Genomic DNA, 16,422 nt, shown 5'->3' on the forward strand with positions numbered 1-16,422 from the left:
AGGCCCCCGGGGGGGTTCTGGGGGGCAGAACCTCTTGACCATAGGGACAAAAACTGCTTTTAGACCCAACACTTGTGACTTCYGTGCTTGAGGCAGCTGAGAGTGGCATCGCTAGTGTTTGACGCTGCAACTAGAGTGGGAAGAAATGGCGATAAAGTTTCAAAGGGGTTTTTGTCCCAGCTCGGAATAACGCCAAACCCTTTGTAGCGTCTGCAGAGTAACGTACTGAAAAACAGCTTTAAAGGAAGAACACTTCATTGAGAATGTGCATGTTCCTGCTTGCTACTTTTGCCTGTCTGAATTTGGCTTTGATTTTCCTCTAGGCATCTATTATTAAAGCATGTCTTCTGTATGGTCATAACAAAGCATATAATGATGAAGCTAATTTGGTGAAGTATAGAGGCTTATCAGATAGGAGAGAATGGCAGCTTTTTTTAGTGGCTTGAAACCTGGAAGTAGTGGCTTTCTGTGTAGCTTTCCAGGATTTATTTGTAAAGGTGGACGTGATCTGTTTTGTTGCTTGGATCCAGCATCATAATGCTTCATTCAGAATCTGACTTACACTTTGAGCCTTCTCCCCAGCTTTTTTTCTAAGGGAATTTCTAAGACGTTTCAGTGTGCACATTGTGGAGTGTCTTTTATATATTTGGTGGCTTGAATTGGTCTTTGCTGTAGTCAGTTTTGCACTGTTTGCAACTTTTGTAGTAAAAAATCCTGCTTTTCTTTACAGGACCATAAATTGATCCTGGCTTCTAGGTCCTTTGCTCACCCGTGTCTATGGCAGCTACTCCAGCATTGTTTACGGATGCGTCTTTGACAGGTGCAGGATCTGAAAAGCAGCCTGCTGAGCAAATGTCGTTCTTGGGTATTTATAAGACAGCACTTGACAGAGGCTGTAGACACCCAGTACACTGAAAAGCTTGAAACACGTCTGTGGGGTAGTGCCTTGCGGAAGCGTGACTTTGGTGCTGTACAGCAGTAGTGGAATGGAAAAACAGCTGATATTCAGCTGTTTGTTTTACAGGAGAGCCCACGGATGCGGCTGAGGCGAGGGACCAGTTGTTCATTTCGTCGGACACATCTACAATAGGTTGCAAACTGCTCTATAAGCAGGGCGGGAAGGAGCAGGCAAGCTTAGGGTGTTACTCTAACTCAAGAAGCTGTTAAATGGTGGTGCTACAAGTTGAATTCAGGTAGTCAGGTTCCTAGCCCCGAGTCTCTTCACAGGGCCAGGAGTTTCCAAGCTGGCCTGTGAGGACTGTTGGAGAGCTGCTTGCCTCCTTTTGCCTGCCGCCCCCTCGAGCGCTTGGGTTCCCCTGCATTAGGCCAAACCTGTAATCTGGGCACCTGTCACATTCCTGAAAGAGTGCAGTGGAATACAGAGCTGTGCGCTGAGTTAGCTCTGCCGACCAAGTGGAACAGACGGGATGGCACATGTATTTTAAAGAACTTCTCTTACTCCACTGGTTTCTGAAATCCTCCGGGTTTGCCTACATCTACACATCTGGCTTAGCTGGTTAGAGCCTGGTTCAAAACAAACAAATGGTGTTTCTTCACGCAATAGGGAACAGACTTGTGGAACTCCTTGCCAAAGGATATTGTGAGTGTAAGAAACTTACAGGGATTCAGAGGAAGAAAGGATGAGAACCTGGAAAAGCAATTTACTGTTGGTTACTAAGTGCCAAAACATCTGGGGCTTAGGAAGAGCCAAAACCAGCTGGAGGCTGGGAAGTACTTGGAGAAAGCGCATGCCCTGTCTTACGCTTGCCTCAGAGTCCAATCATGGTTGTTGCTTATTGCTTTGCAGACTTAGTGTTAGAAAACTGTTTTCGAGATATTTACCCCCAGACGCACAGAGTGAACGACCCTGTGCTTCAGAGCATGGACCAAGTCTGTGGTAGTCAGTTGTCATCTCGGCGTTCTCGGTGTGAGCAGTGGCACCTGGGACGTGCTCCCTGGGACACTTCCAGCATTCCTCAGACCTCTTTATAAGTGAGCCCAGAAAAGCGTTCCACTCCACCATGGCGGGTGAGGTGATGAATAGCAGGTTTAGCAGTGACCTGAATGTTATCTTGCAGTGGTATTTGGCGTTGCCCTTTCCAAGCCCTTTGTCCCATTTGCCTTGTTGTAACATGAAAAGGATCTACTTGGATTAGGGGAGGAAAGAGGAGTATGGCTGCTCTCTTAACTGTGGCGGAATGGCTAACACAACAATCTCTCTCTGTTGCGTACACCCCTCACTGACATAGCGAAACCTGTAAGTGTAGATCAGGCTCTAATTTATTGGCAAAAGTACACGTCATTACCCCCTGTAATCAGTCCAGCGACAGGGAAACAATGTGTAGATGCTGAGAACCAGAAATGCTTGTCTTGTTTAGAAGTTACTGTTGTGTCTGATAAATTGTTTTGCGTTAGAGCTGTCAACTGCTCTAACTGCACGTCAGGGTTTCGGTGTATGGTATTTCCTCTTGATCCTGTGTAGTCACTGAAGCAGTGTCGAATTGTTGCCCTTTCTGGCCCTTGGCCACAGATCATTTGTACAGGATTGCTGACTTCCACTAAAGCGTTATCTCAGAGTGATTGCATAATCCCTAAGAAGCCTCACTGCTAAAATATTGTTGAATTTTGCTTTGTGATTCCTGCAGACTAAGTACAGCAGGTCATCCATTAGTTAGCCAATTCAAAATCTGTTTGTTGGTTGCAATATAGATCAATTTAAATTTCTAATTTATGTTATTTGTTCTGTAATGGAAGCAACAACTAAGACATATTTATCACCTAGCAAAGCCYGCTGAATTACAAGAACATGAACAAAAGGCAGGAGATGTGCAAAGACAGCATCTAAAATTTCATAGATGTTTCCAAGAGATTTGGAATCTCTCTTGTGCTTCAGAAAGCCTGTAAGTGCTTAAAATGAAGTGTGATTATTGCCATAAAGCTATCTCAGATTTCAAATTGTCTAATTTCCTTCCAAGTCTAGGTAAACCAGAACACCAATGTACATGATACAAAGTACTCCTGAACTGCAGTCGTCTAGAAAAGCAAATGTAGACCATGGCTAGAGCAAAAAGGGCCAACTCCTCCGGTAGATATGAACGATAGGTGAGGAAGTCGAGGAAGGGCAGATGTTCCTCTCTGACAGGCTCTTTGAGGTATGGTGCTGCCCACTGCTCACACTTACAGCCCCACCGCACCAATATTATAATCGGTGGCTTTTAACTTGTGCACAGTCTGTGACATATTTATTCTCACAGGCATTCCTGTGATAGAAGGATGTGTTTTACCTCCATTTTACATAAGACTGGAAGTATTCAGAGATGCACGTTTCTTCAGTATACCCTTTTGTAGGTTATCTGAGTCCTGCAGCCACCCGGGCTACATGTCTTGGCATGTGCTGGTACTTATCATACCTGTGATAAGTGTGACTAGAAACCTGTTTGAACAAGTTTCCAAGTGGAATGAGTCTAGGCTGTGACCACTATAGCCCAAATTTGTCAGTTGGTTACGAGTGTCATGTTCTTGAAACTACATTTCACAAGAAAAGGAAATATACTTTTAAAAATAGCTTCTCTTTTAAAATTATACTGTGCTAACAGAAAGCTGCACACCTTCCAGGAAAGTGTAAGGCTAAGGTAGGGTCTGTGCTCTGAAGACCTGATAGTTAAGAGCATTATCACTGAGATAAAAGTAGAGAGGGAAAACTGCAGGGAAGTATCAGATGGTTACCTCCTTACTGCACGAGCCGCAAGAAATCTGCACTTAATTCCTGCATACTCTGATGYATCAGAAACATGAACTCTCTGAGGGAGAAGGGGGAATGTCAGAGATCTATTCCTGCTCCTGCTGGCTTGCTCCAGCTCTGCAGAGTTGTTCTGGGATAAACCTGTTCCCTGTCTTACAACGAGCTTTGAAGGATGTGTAGTTGATGAGCAGCGTTTGTCTAGGTGGTTCCTTGTCCGTTTTTTTCTGGCCTCCTGTAGTACTGGCACATTATTGCTGCACAGTAATACTCTTCTCTGTCATGGCTTATTGGAGGCTAGGAATAAAAGCTTCTGCATTTCTCCTCAACCCGATGGCTTATCTGATCCAGCAATCTAATTAGTCTTAGGGCTTAGGGTCACTTCTGAGCTTATTTGTAGTTTACGGTGAGTCTGTAACAGCAGTTGTCAGCCATACGCGTGCAGACTGGCGCTTGGAGTTTGTGAAATGGTGACTGTAGGCTCGCAGCTTCCGTGGTGAGTTTCTGTGCTGCATTATTGGCGCCTTCCTTTCAGCGGGACGTTCGGACCTGTTGCTGCTTCTTGCTTACTCCTAATTCCCTCTCAAGGCTACACAGAGTAGAGCATCTTCTGAGGTCTCATGAATAAAGACGACCTTGCTGTCTGAACACACAACATGAACTATATGAGCTGCTCCTAAAGGCTAATTATGGGGAGAGTCAGCAAGAGCAAACTTTTTTTTGCTTGCCACTTTAAAGCATCAGTGGCATGTTTAAAGTGAGTTTGGAGTGAATTGGGGGTTATACGGCTCCCTACTTTCTGCTGTTCTTTGCTGCCTTGTGGGACCCAGTTTGGAAAAAATAATTTAGAGAACTTGATTCAAACAACTCACTAAAATGATCTTTCAAGAGCATCTGCTGTAGCTCTAGGTGTTGCAGAGTACGAGTAAGTCTTGGGTTTTATTCCCCGTTAGATCTCCTGCCTGTGACAAGGGCAGGCTAATGCTCTTCCCATGCTATCTGGGTTAGGGACTCTGCAGAGTGCCTTATGCTAGCGATGCTTGTTGTGCCTTTAGAGAGTTCTCCCCATAAAACTCCCTGTTTTCTCCACTCAGTGGCGTTGGTCATATCCTTCCAGAACTGGTGCTCTGGGACTGTTAATGTTGCTGCCAGTGTGTACTTTATTTATTGTGTATGTTCCTGACTCCAGAGACAAGGAGATTGCAGCTAGGTTACTGTTGTTGTGGAAGGGGTCTGAGGAGGAGCTCTTGGGCCCATCTCGCACTGGTTCTTGTTTGGTTTTGTCCGTTTCTTTCTAGAATGAAGAAACCTTCATTTCAGCCATTATTTCCCCTGGAAATACTTTTTTTTTTCTGAGTCTGTAACGCTTCTTGCAGTTTTTGTGTTTTCCTGCAGGAGCTGTAGTTTTGGGAAGTTCTGTGGTGGAGTAAATGACTTCTTGTATAAATAGTTTGGTCTTACATTTGCTCAGGTATGACAAGGTAAGAACTGCCTGGCTGCAGATGTAGGTGTCTACACTAGGGAGTCCTTTCAGAAACACGATATGCCAAAAATATTGAAGAGTTTTTTTGTTTTTTTGACTTGGAGATTATAGTGAAGGACAGATGTGCACAAATAAAGATTGTTTTTTTTTCTTACTTGTGGTTTTAGCGAGTGCATAGAAAAGCTTCAGACCCAAACATGTAAGGAGAAGTAAACTTTACCATTCTTTTCTCTTGTACATACTTGACCATTTTTCTTCTCTTGTACATGCAAAGACAGGTTGTTACCGAAAGCCAATATGCACTCCATTTGCCCTGTTTTTGAGGGATTTTGCCTGTTCTTTTCAGGTTGATGATGAGGAAAGTAAGGTTAATTCTTTAAAATCTTAGTTCTGGTGTTTTTCTATTTGAAATGAGATTTCTGGTGAGACAGTCCTAAGGAGTCCTTCTTGAAGGCTTAGAGTAAGTAGTGCTACAGAGAGATGGTCTAAAGGGTGGTCTTGCTCTGCCTGTCTGTTCCTATCCACTCCTTGTGTGAGCAGAGACGTGCATCTGACTCTGCAGCGAGCTGGTTCACGGAGCTGCTGTCTGGCTGCCCTGGCAGGCAATCAGCTCCTTTTCTCTTTCGTAGGGTTGGTTTTCTGCTAGGGTAGTCCCTGATCTGACTCCTTCTGAGATCAAATAAGCACGAGCGTTGGTGCATGAGAAACGGCAGCAGGACGCAGAAGGAGCAGAGTGGAGCCTTGCTAGCAGCTAGTCATTAGATTGCCTTAGCTGTAAAACCAAACTGTGTCCTGGGACTGCAGACTTTGCCCTTCATGGCTGCTGAGAAAGCTCCACGCTGATGGTTTTCTTACATACTGGGTCAACAAAGGGATTTATTCAGAATAAAGAGCTCTGGTGTGAGGACTGCAGAATTGGTCACAACAACTCACTGGAGTAAACAACCGGGCTGGTTTGGTGTCCATAACGGAGTATGTTTGGTATGAGGTGTGATATCCACAGGGGAATATCTAGACTTTTGCCAGCAAAAACAGACAATCTGAAGGAAGAGGAGCATTGGCAACTGTTCTGGGCCTGTGTGAGGAAAAAGTGTATTGCAGAGAGAAACAGGTGTTTCAGTGCTTTGATCTGAAATTTAGTCTAACGTCTCTTCTCCTGTTCCAGACTTGTAGGGGTATTTTCAGGCAGCTGTGAGCAAGTTTCATCTTCTCAATTAGTGCGTTTAGTTGCCTGATGCTCTAGAAAACTGGGTTAGTCCCTGTGTGGGTACTCAGAGTCCTGATCACTTTATTGGTTTAACTGGATTAGCTGATAGTTTAAACTGAACTATTTGTTCACACACATACACACRCACACTGTAAAGAGATTGTACTTTGCTGGCCTTGTGGTTAGTGCTTTCCATTGCCAGGTCTGTTCCTGGAATTATGGTATTGACAGTGCTAGAGAGGAGCCCAACCCATCCAGGAAAACAGAATTGCACCAGAGTTTTTCGTCAGTTTATACCGCTCAGGCTGTTTCTGACACATCAGACACCTCTGTTTAACACTAGGGTTGTGCTCTGACAGTTGTCTGTGACTGCGTGCAGAGAGGTTGGGCGCTTGAGTCTTTGGTAGGGTTTATCATATGATGTTGTCTTGAAGCATCTGTGGGGACCTGGAAGGGTTAGAAGAGAGGTGCCTTTTTGCATCTAGCCCTTTGCTCACCTGAAGTCTTCTTTTCCAGCATCCAGGTGGAGAAGAGGTTTTGCTCGAACAGGCTGGCAGAGACGCCACGGAGAGCTTTGAAGATGTTGGGCATTCCACAGATGCCAGGGAAATGCTCAAGCAGTACTACATAGGGGAGGTCCACCCGGTAAGGACCCGCTGGGCATGACGGCCTTCTTTCAAACACTGTGTAAAAGTGGGACTCTCCCTTATGTAACCTGGCAAACAAATACACCAAGAGGTGCCTTGCAAAATAAGTAGGTAGTTAGGTTTTTATACAGTCTGTGTATCATCCAGGACCTCTCTTGAGGAAACAAAACTAAATGAGTCTTCTCTTTCCACCATGCAGAACTGATTTCTGACTACAGTTAAATAAGTGTCACGTAAAGAAGCTAATCTAATCAGTTCCCTCCTTAGCTGGTGGTACCATAACTTCCTCTTGCCTTGTAGTTTAGAGTTCAGGAGGGTGAGAGTTCACAGGGGCACAGCACAAACACCAGCTTCCTGCCCGCTGCAAAGCCAGGGCCTTTGGGTGCTAAAAACTGGAGTCGGGACAATTGCAGATATGACGGGACTGTGTACAGAACAATTCCTTTGTGATGACTGCAGGCTTCTCTTAAAGTCAGTGCTTATTGTTTTTTCTTCTTTTTTTTCCGTTGACAGCATGACCGTAAAAATGAAGGTTCTAAGGTAAGCTATTACTGTTTTACTTTTCCATTTTAATTTAATGCTGAGGAAATTATACTATGTTAAATTAGTTTATATTCTATATTTTTTTCCCTGTAGGCTTTTTTTTTTTTTTTTGGGGTTTGCCCTAAATAGAAAATATTGTGCACAAGCATTAATTAAACAGTTTGAAGACACCTAGAATGAGTTCTGCTTACACAGGAGAATTTAATCTCATAGACTGATGCTTTTGGGGCAGGGATACTCCATTCTGTGCCGGTCATAGCAGGGCTCTCAAAAGGGGGATGAAGAAATAAAGAGCTGCATAAGCGTTCTCTCGTATTGCCTGTATGCTTGGTGCTTGGTCCTTTGCTCCTGGGCTTTCAAAGCATTCTTGCCTGGAATTGGAATTCTTCGTCAAGCCATCTACAAAAAATCCCCCTTGTAATTGTAATAGATGAAGTATTATATTTATTTTTTCTGTTGCAAGCTCTAATGTAATATTGCTGCGGGTAGCTAAACAGCTCCTCTTTTTCATATGGAGTTAGCTGCACTGAATTGGTGGGAAGAGATGATTGTATTTAAAGTACTGTAAATTTAGCCACTAAACAGAAATTTCAAATTTAAAAATAGGTAAAGTTGCCAGAAGCTGTAGATTTCCTTTGCTGACGACAATTTAAACTTATCTGGATTTTCTTTCCATACCCAGTATATGAAGCACACATACTAAGTTTGTGAGACTTAGGCATGCCAAGTGTTGCATGTTAGAGGAATTCTCTTTTTTAAACCACAAAATTTGTTCCCATGTGGCAGGCCATGGCCTCCCTAATTTTGTCTTTATTGGAGGAAAGCTGGAGCTCTCTCTTCTGCTGGGTGCATGTTCAGACATACAGCTTCTCTATGGACGGCTGTTTTTCCTGCTTAGTACTGAGTTGCGCTGTTTTTTGGGTGGCCAGATGTGGAGCTAGGGCAAGCTAAGGGAGGTAGCAAAGAGAAATGTTGTGGTGTTGAACCTAACTGTGAACCAGATGTTTTACGATCACTAGGCTTCTGAGTTTAACTTTTCTGCTCTAACAAATTCCACGAACCTCAACTGACATGAGTTGTCCTGGCCGAGGAGGAACAGACGTTCCTTCCCCTAGAACAGGGTTGCCCAGTGAGGGCTGTGACTCCACACGAGGTTAGAAGGAATACAAGTGGTGCTGGAAGCAAGACAGAAATTGTTTRTGCGGGCTCGGGGGCTGCAGGTCTGACAGAAGAGCTGCAGAGCTGCGGCTATAAATCCTTGTCAGAGCAGTGGGAGGAGCTGGCTTAATTACATGAAAATCCCTTCTGTGCTCTGCAAGGCGCTGCGCCTCGCTGCCCGCGGCTCGGAGAACGAAGGAACAAGTTGAGTCACACTTTTTTTTTTTTTTTTTTTTCCTTTTTTTCCTGTGGAGCTTGTGGCTTGATGTTTACTCAAACTACAGTAACGAATAAATCTGCCAAGCAAATTATTCCTTTGTTTTTGCTCAGGAGCTCAGCAGGCACTTCAGTGTGAAATTGGAAGTTGTTTTTTGTGCCCCCTCTCCCCTGCCATCAGTGATGTTATTTCCACACCTTGAGCCACAGGCTTTTTTTTTTTTTTTTTTTTTTTTAAATAACTCACTGTGTCCTGATCACTGGGCTGTTAGTGTTGCTACATTCAAGCCAGGAGACATGCGCAGCCACCATGGGGTTGGCTGTAGAACAAAAATTCTCTGTTCACTGCCCAAGAAATCACTGGTGTTGCTTAAAACTCGGGTGCTTCTGGATCAGAATGGGACACAGTGTTGCAAAAGTGCCTTTGAAATGGATGGGGATGGGGAAATGGTAATAAATAGAATCCCATTGGAGAGGTAAACATGTGTCTTGCAGCTGGCTTCTCTTCTTGGTGGCTTGAAGGCTTGGACCAGAGACAGCTCTGCCTTCAACAAGGCTTTCATTAGATGTTGTTCAAAGCRGGGCCACTTGCGGAGTACCAGGAATCAGTGAGGAAACAGAGAGAGCAGCAACTGAAGCCCTTGGGAACGTTTGTTTGTTATACTTAGCCATAGAAAGAGTAGCTCAGGCTGGGTAAAACCTACTCTTAGGTATAAAGTGGAGCTGCATGATTATGCGTATATTCATCTTTCAATTTATTGTTTGATTCAACTCTATTTCACAAACAGAATCACAGCCCTGAAGCGTGCATAGAAATAAGTATTAATCTGAATAGCTCTCTTGGATACAAGAGTTAAATATTTTTGCAAATTACTTTTTTGTTTGGATCTCTCTTAAAAAAAAGTATGAATTATAATACTGTCTAAGGAAAGACAGGGGAACACCAGGATAAGTGGGAGATTAACCTTGTAAAATATCTGATGATGTTTACTGGTGAACAGGAAAATTGATTTCTCTTCTGTTGTTGTCAGAATTTGCAAAAGCCTCTAAGGAGGAAGTCCAGTGACTTATTAACAGCTAAGATTTGCTTTTTTTGCATATTAACAGCTAAAAGCTGCTTTTTTCAATGTGCAAAATCAGTTTTAAATTATATTTGGGCCTATTTTTAAAAATGATAGCAAGAGATAGAAGTCAATAGTGTAAGAAAAATGGGAAGGGGAACACAAAAAAGGTGCTGTACGTATACACTCTTGTGATTCAGCTCAAAGGTAACTGCCCCCCGATAAGCGTCAATGTTCAGCATCCACTGAATGTGTTATGGCAGGCAAGGAAGCAGTGAGGCCCTCAGGGAGTGGAGATAGTACTGTTTAGGATGGGCAGGAAAGGTGACTTTTGGCAGGTAGATGTTGAGAGCATTCCAATGGAGAGCAGTAGCGTTGCATCAGCCAGGCCACAGAGGAAGAGGATGGGCAGTAGTCAGCACAGAGTTGGCGAAAGCCTCAGTGAGAATTTCAGCTGACTGGACAGAAGTGGTTAAATCCTCAAAACTTTATGAAAGAAGGAATATTAAAGTTTGGAAACAGTTTGTACACAAGGGAGGAGCTGAAGAGGTTATATGATTGAGTGATCAGACGGTAGCACAGAAAACGGGGAAGTGGACACAGCTTTGGAGAAGGGATCATAGGGAAAGGATTGTCCATATCAAGCAGAGGCAGCCTGCAAGTTCTCATCCACAGCATAGAAAATGAAGAGACAAGTCTGAGAGGTGATGAGCAAGGCCTGCTTTTATTTGAAAGAGGTGTAGCTTCCGGCGTGAGGTTGAGGCCGGGGCGGCAGGAATCGGATTGATGGAAAGAATGCAGAGGTGGGGAAGAAGGCAGGCATTCCCATCCACTTTGGTGACGGACAGGAAAGATAGGGTGTTTGGGGAAAAAAAGGGAGGGTTATTTTTCCTCTGTTTCTGTAATCAGATGTTCAGTCTTGCAGTTTTATTAGCATATGTGTAATGTTTCTTTTTTTCCCTGCTCACTCCCTTCCCTTTCCTCCTCCAGGACCCAAATGTGGCATCCTCAGGCCAAGCAAGGTATAGTATCTTCTTAAAATAAGAGATTGAGGGGTTGGGACTTGCCGTTTGTAGAACTACATATTAACTCTAATGTACAGGGAAAAAAACCTCAGCGATATTACTGCACTGGCCTTCCAGCAAGCAGATAGTCCAAAGCAAGTTGCCAGACTGAGCACACTGAGTTACCTGCGAGGGCCTGCGCCTCCCCTGTTGGATATGGAGGCACAGCCGGGGGTGAGAAGCCCCCTGTTCCACGCCGGGCAGAACAGGCAGCCCGGGAACCCTGGTGTTTTGCAGCTTGCAATTTCTGGCCCATGTGTTCATCTTACGCCACTGTGGCTGCAGTCCCTTTGCGCTGCAGCGCTTGTTTGGGTGGTTACTGCAGATCACTGCAAGCCAGGGGCTGCTGCAACACAGTGATGGGCATTTTTTGGAGGGTCTTTATAGCAACCAGCCTAGTTTAGCTGAAATTTCAGCAGTGCTGGCAACCAGAACAGGGCTCTGGTCTTTGGTAGCTGATGCAGAGCTCTTCTGCTAAGGAGGCTGCTGAAGGTGAGTTCCTACCACTGCCTGTGGCTTCTGGTTCATGAGCGAAGGAGATTTATTGTGGGATAGCTGTAGCAATTTCTATCCTTGAGTCAACTCAGCTGTTTGTATAACACAAATTACAGCCTGGCTTATTTAAGAAAAGAAAAACAACCAAAAACAAAACAAAAAACAAATTGGTTTCTGTGTGTGCCGGGCTGGAAACTGCAGCAGTTCAGCTGCTGTTTTATAAGCACTCGAGCCATCCTTGCAGCGACAGGGGCCTCGCGCAGGGGCCGGGCAGAGCGCGGAGGGGGAGGACTGCTAGAGCTGTGCTGCCTTGGGAGCCTGAGGCCTAGAGGGCTGGTCTGTTAGACGGTGATGAGACAGCTCTTGAGAGTTTCCTAGATCAAACCAGACATGTAATTAAGTGTTGAACATCTTGAAAAAATTATTAACTTGATACTTTCTTCTGTTTTATGTTGTGTGTGGGTTTTTTGTTTTTGTTTTCTCCCTCTAGTTTCTGGTCAACATGGCTAATCCCCATCTTCGGAGCGCTGGTCATAGGTTTAATGTATCGCTATTACATGTTGGATGGGAGATCCTCTTGAACTGACCTTGCTGGAACCGTGGAAAGCCTGAAAGAGAGGGTGCGAGAGCAAGTGTGTGCATGCACCATGTGGAGTTCTGGTCTCCTTCGCCTTTCATGCTTTGCCTTTAGCTTTGAGTCTGTAAAGTGATGTTGATATCCATGGGACCAAGCTAATACCAAGCTCTGTCTGTCCTAACTCTGGGACAAACAGCGTCTTGTCTTACTTTCCCTTCGCTCTGTGGCAGGGCAAGTGCAACTTCCTGTTACTCCTGTTTGTGTGTGGTCTCCCTCGGGTGCGTGTGCGTGTGCCCGTGCCCGCGTGCGCTCCCTCTCTAGTAAAACACAGATAACCTTTTTCTTTCAATGCCTTTTTGTTAAGCCAGCYAGACAATGTGAAACAGCCGCTAGTGAGCCTGCGGATGCCTCAGACTTTCACATAGCATTGTCAGAAATAAACTGCAAGTTGTCTACAGCCCTTTCCAGAAAAGATGCCCAGAGGTTCAGAACCACGGTAGCTTCCCCAGCGCACGCAGGCAGCACTAACTGGAGCAGCAGGAAATTGTTAGCTTTGCTACCTCTTTCTGTATGTGTCTGTTTTTAACGGTTAAACAAATATAAATATTTTAAAAGTGATTCRGTTCATTTTGTAATATTTGTACTTGTCCCTTTAACATGTATATTCTATGAAACCATTTATACCTTGGATCTTGGTCATTTGGGTGCTTTTGTGCTGCGTGTGGTGATACCAGAAACAGGAACTGACACTGGCTTCTCGAAATGGAGATTTTCCTTCTTCCCAAAGTCTTGGTCTGACACACGTATTGGAAACAAAACGCATTCTTTCTTACTGTGAATCTAGACCAGATGGGGGGAAAAAAAACCCAAACGCTGCCTCTTCTCCCGAAATGAAAGGGGAAAAAATCCGTTTGGGTTTTGTGCATAATGATGGTTTTGTCCTGGAATTAGAGTAAGATGTTCTTCCTTTCCACTTTCTGCTTATTGCGTAGGCAGCCTCCCACAGTGCGGAGACGATGTAAGTTATGCTCCATGCACTGGAAGACGTGAATCTTTCCAGCTCTTCCAGCATGTTGGTCTGTGGCTTCAGGAACTGGAGTAACAATGCTGGGAAAAGGGGACTCACGTTCGGTGTCTGATGCCCTTCAGTGGCACTGTGCGATGCTGGTTCCTCGCTGGTTCCTTAAGCTGGTCGCCTTTTTTGAACTGCAGCAGAAAGGGAAGCAATATCACCCTCTTTGTGCAAACCTCCTGTGGAATATGGTTTTTTCCTCACTTTTCTCTGCCGTGGATCTCCCGTGCGCCCCAGCAGGTTGTTCAGAGCCCTTTCTTGAGGTTGTGCCATTGCACTCTGCCTTTTCGAAACAAAAGCCGACGAAGTGCAGAGTCCTCGGGAAGGGAGAGCACTGCTCAGGCTCTGCTATTCTCTTTACTCTCCTCCATCCTTATTCTCTTTCCTCTCCTGTATGTCCCAACTCGTCATTCACTGTTCAGCAGAGGTGCAACAGAGTCCCCTTAAAGGCCCTTCTTCCTGCGGGACTTTCTCTACCATAGATTGTTTTGTCTCTTGGGGTGAACTGTCTGGCTGATCCGCACAATCTAGGGAAGCCCAGAGTTACCCGCTGGCAAAATGTCTCTCGAATATCCTATTGCAAGCTACGTTTGTCCTTCATTCTGTCCTGAATGGTTTGGTGGTCTACGTTCCGTTTATTCTATCCTAAGAAGAATATAACAGAAGCCAAGGAAAATCCAGTGGGAAAGATCTGGAAAATTCCATTTAGCTACATTTTTAAAGGAAAAAGGTGATAGGCCACTTAGTCATACATTAATACAGGTCTTAAAGTAAGCAATATGTCTGTCAACGTAAGTTTATGGAAAATAGATCTAATCAGACTAACATGATATTTTTATATTCCAGATTAGTTGATAATACCTTGATGTGCTGCTTAGGCTTCTGTAAGGCATTTGACTTGATACTGCAAGATATTTTGCCTGGTTTAACAAGAGCAATACAAAAATCCACAAGGACAGACAAATGGAAAACCGAAAGTCTTGATTTAACCGTGAAAGGGGAATAGGCACTCGGCAAACACGTTTCTAACGAACCCCGGGAGCAACGCGTGCCGTTTAAGACTTCTTAGCGACCTGGAAGACGGCAGCTCCTCCCTGGTGAAATGGGCAGGCGAGGGAGGCGCCGGCTGCGTGGTGCGGAGGATGAGTTACCGGCAGTGGTGGGGATTGCTGATGAGTTAGATGCAGTTGCATATGTGAAAATAAGCAATGCAGGCTAAGCTCGCGGGAGGCCGGGCCGTATGCTGGCGAGCAGGGACCTTGCGTGTGATTTCAGCATCACATCCGATAAGGAGCAGAATGTGACCCTATGGGATAGAGGTTCGATATGTTCCTCTTGTGCATTAATGGGAACGTTAAATAGGAGAGTCGTGCTAGTCCATGTTTGGCACCGTTGCTGCGGTGAATGGACACTRGGGCTGCTTTTTGTTTCAAAAAAAAATCCAGAGAAAAGCCACGTAAATGATTAAAAGCTTGGAAAACATTATTTACGGTGAGAGACTTGAGCTCAGTCTAGCTTATCAGAGGGAAGGTTACAAAACCACAACGTGGAAGTACTTGCACATGGAATTGAAACTTTGTAAAAGGGCTTTTTGAGCTAAAGGATGGTAGTTCAAAAAAATCCAGTAGTTCGAAGTTAGAGCTAGAGCAGTTCAAACTGGAAATGGCTACTTTTATTCACATATATCATTAAGCAGTTTCCCATGAGAACAGTTTAGTGAGGTTTATAGTGGATTCTCCATCAATGGAAAGTTTTAAAGCTGGAAGGCATGTATTTTCTAAAAACATTATCTTAGTCAGTCAGGGTTAAATCTGGGAAGTCCGATGACCCAATTGTAGGAACCTCGGATGAGCTTGAGGAAAGGGACTTGCAGAAATGCCTGGTATGATGATGGAAAAGTGTCTGCTTTCGCCGTGAGCATCACTTTTGCCTGGGTTTTAACAAATCTTCTTTTTCATACAGTTTTCCTGCAGCTCTCTGCAGTCAGTCTCATTTTGGCTACTCTGAATAACTTTTTTGCCATCATCAAATATTGTCCCTTTGCTATTTACCTTTGGAAAAACTGGTCATTTATTCCCATTTGTTATGACGCTGGGTTTTTGTTGTTGTTCGTTCGTTTGTTTTTTTTTGCTGTTGTTTCCTGTTAACCAGTTAACTGCCTGGGACAGACCTGCAATCTTATCGCATGCTTTCTTGGTGCTTTAAGAGCCCAGGGACGAGAGCCTTGTTCGGTGCCGTATGGAAATCCAAGCGGCCTCTGCCAAACCGCTGTCCCTCGGCCGCGTGCTTGCTAACGCCTTCAGAGAACTCGAAGCGTCCGAGACGCGTTGCAAGAGCGACGCGGAGGGAGGCCTTCCCGCTTCTCCGTTAGCCCCACGCTCAGAATAGCTTCTGTGTTTGCCCGGTGCCGATGTCAGTTTTACAGGTCCGCAGCTCCTCCCTGGCGCTCTCGCCGATGGGAACGGCGTTTGGTCTGAAGGACAGGCGTGGACGTGATGGCCACGGGGGCCAGCGTGAGCCGGGCAAAGCCATCGGGCCGCTGCTCTCACGAGCACTGGACTAACTTGCCTGCTGCTCCCTCCGGTGAGAGCTAGCGGGGCCCATCCAGTTCTTTTCATTCCCTCTTCTCTTGTGGTTCCCGTAATGACGGGTCCGATAGGCCAAAAATTTTGACTAAACAAAAGAGGCATTAACAAACTTGTTTACCTAGTTTTTTTGAGGATTAAAAAAGAAAATTCCGAATCTTTGTCCTTATGCTGAACTTCTCGCGCAGCAAATGTTTGTTACCAGATCCGCCGTACAATACAGGCACTGTCTCAGCTTTCATCTGTGCAAGACAAGTATTTCAGCGAAGCTAAAGCTGGGCGTGGATGGCTTGCTTCCTTCAGGTGCTTTGGAAAAGGAATAGAGTGAAAAGCCGTAAACATGAGCCCAGAGGCAAGGACTTACGTAACCGTGTTAAAGCCGCCTGGGGAGCACCCAGCCGGACTGGAGCGCTGCTGTCGTGCGACTCTCCGTGAATCCAGATTCCTTGGCAATATGGAATGTAACTGTTAATGGGTTTGATGGTTAGCGAAGGATGAGTAGAAAATTTGAGTACATTCCCGCTTGTTGAAATTAGCTGATAAGGAATAGCAAGGGAACAAGGTACAGAACTCCC

General features: G+C 44.9%; 1 protein-coding gene across 1 annotated transcript in view; it reads left to right on the forward strand.

Annotated features, from left to right (window-relative positions):
• Nucleotides 1–12,808, forward strand: part of LOC112971746 (cytochrome b5) — a 13,631-nt gene extending 823 nt beyond the window's left edge. Inside the window, exons 2-5 of the mRNA XM_026077428.1 lie at nucleotides 6,946–7,074; nucleotides 7,590–7,616; nucleotides 11,045–11,076; nucleotides 12,104–12,808. Of these exons, the coding sequence (XP_025933213.1) occupies nucleotides 6,946–7,074; nucleotides 7,590–7,616; nucleotides 11,045–11,076; nucleotides 12,104–12,194 (279 nt within the window). The 3' untranslated portion in view covers nucleotides 12,195–12,808. The remainder of the gene's footprint in view (nucleotides 1–6,945; nucleotides 7,075–7,589; nucleotides 7,617–11,044; nucleotides 11,077–12,103) is intronic.
• Nucleotides 12,809–16,422: the final 3,614 nt, after the last annotated feature.

This window comes from Apteryx rowi, unplaced genomic scaffold (assembly GCF_003343035.1).
Source record: "Apteryx rowi isolate R43461 unplaced genomic scaffold, aptRow1 scaffold_451, whole genome shotgun sequence".
In the NCBI taxonomy this organism is placed as follows: Eukaryota; Metazoa; Chordata; class Aves; order Apterygiformes; family Apterygidae; genus Apteryx; species Apteryx rowi.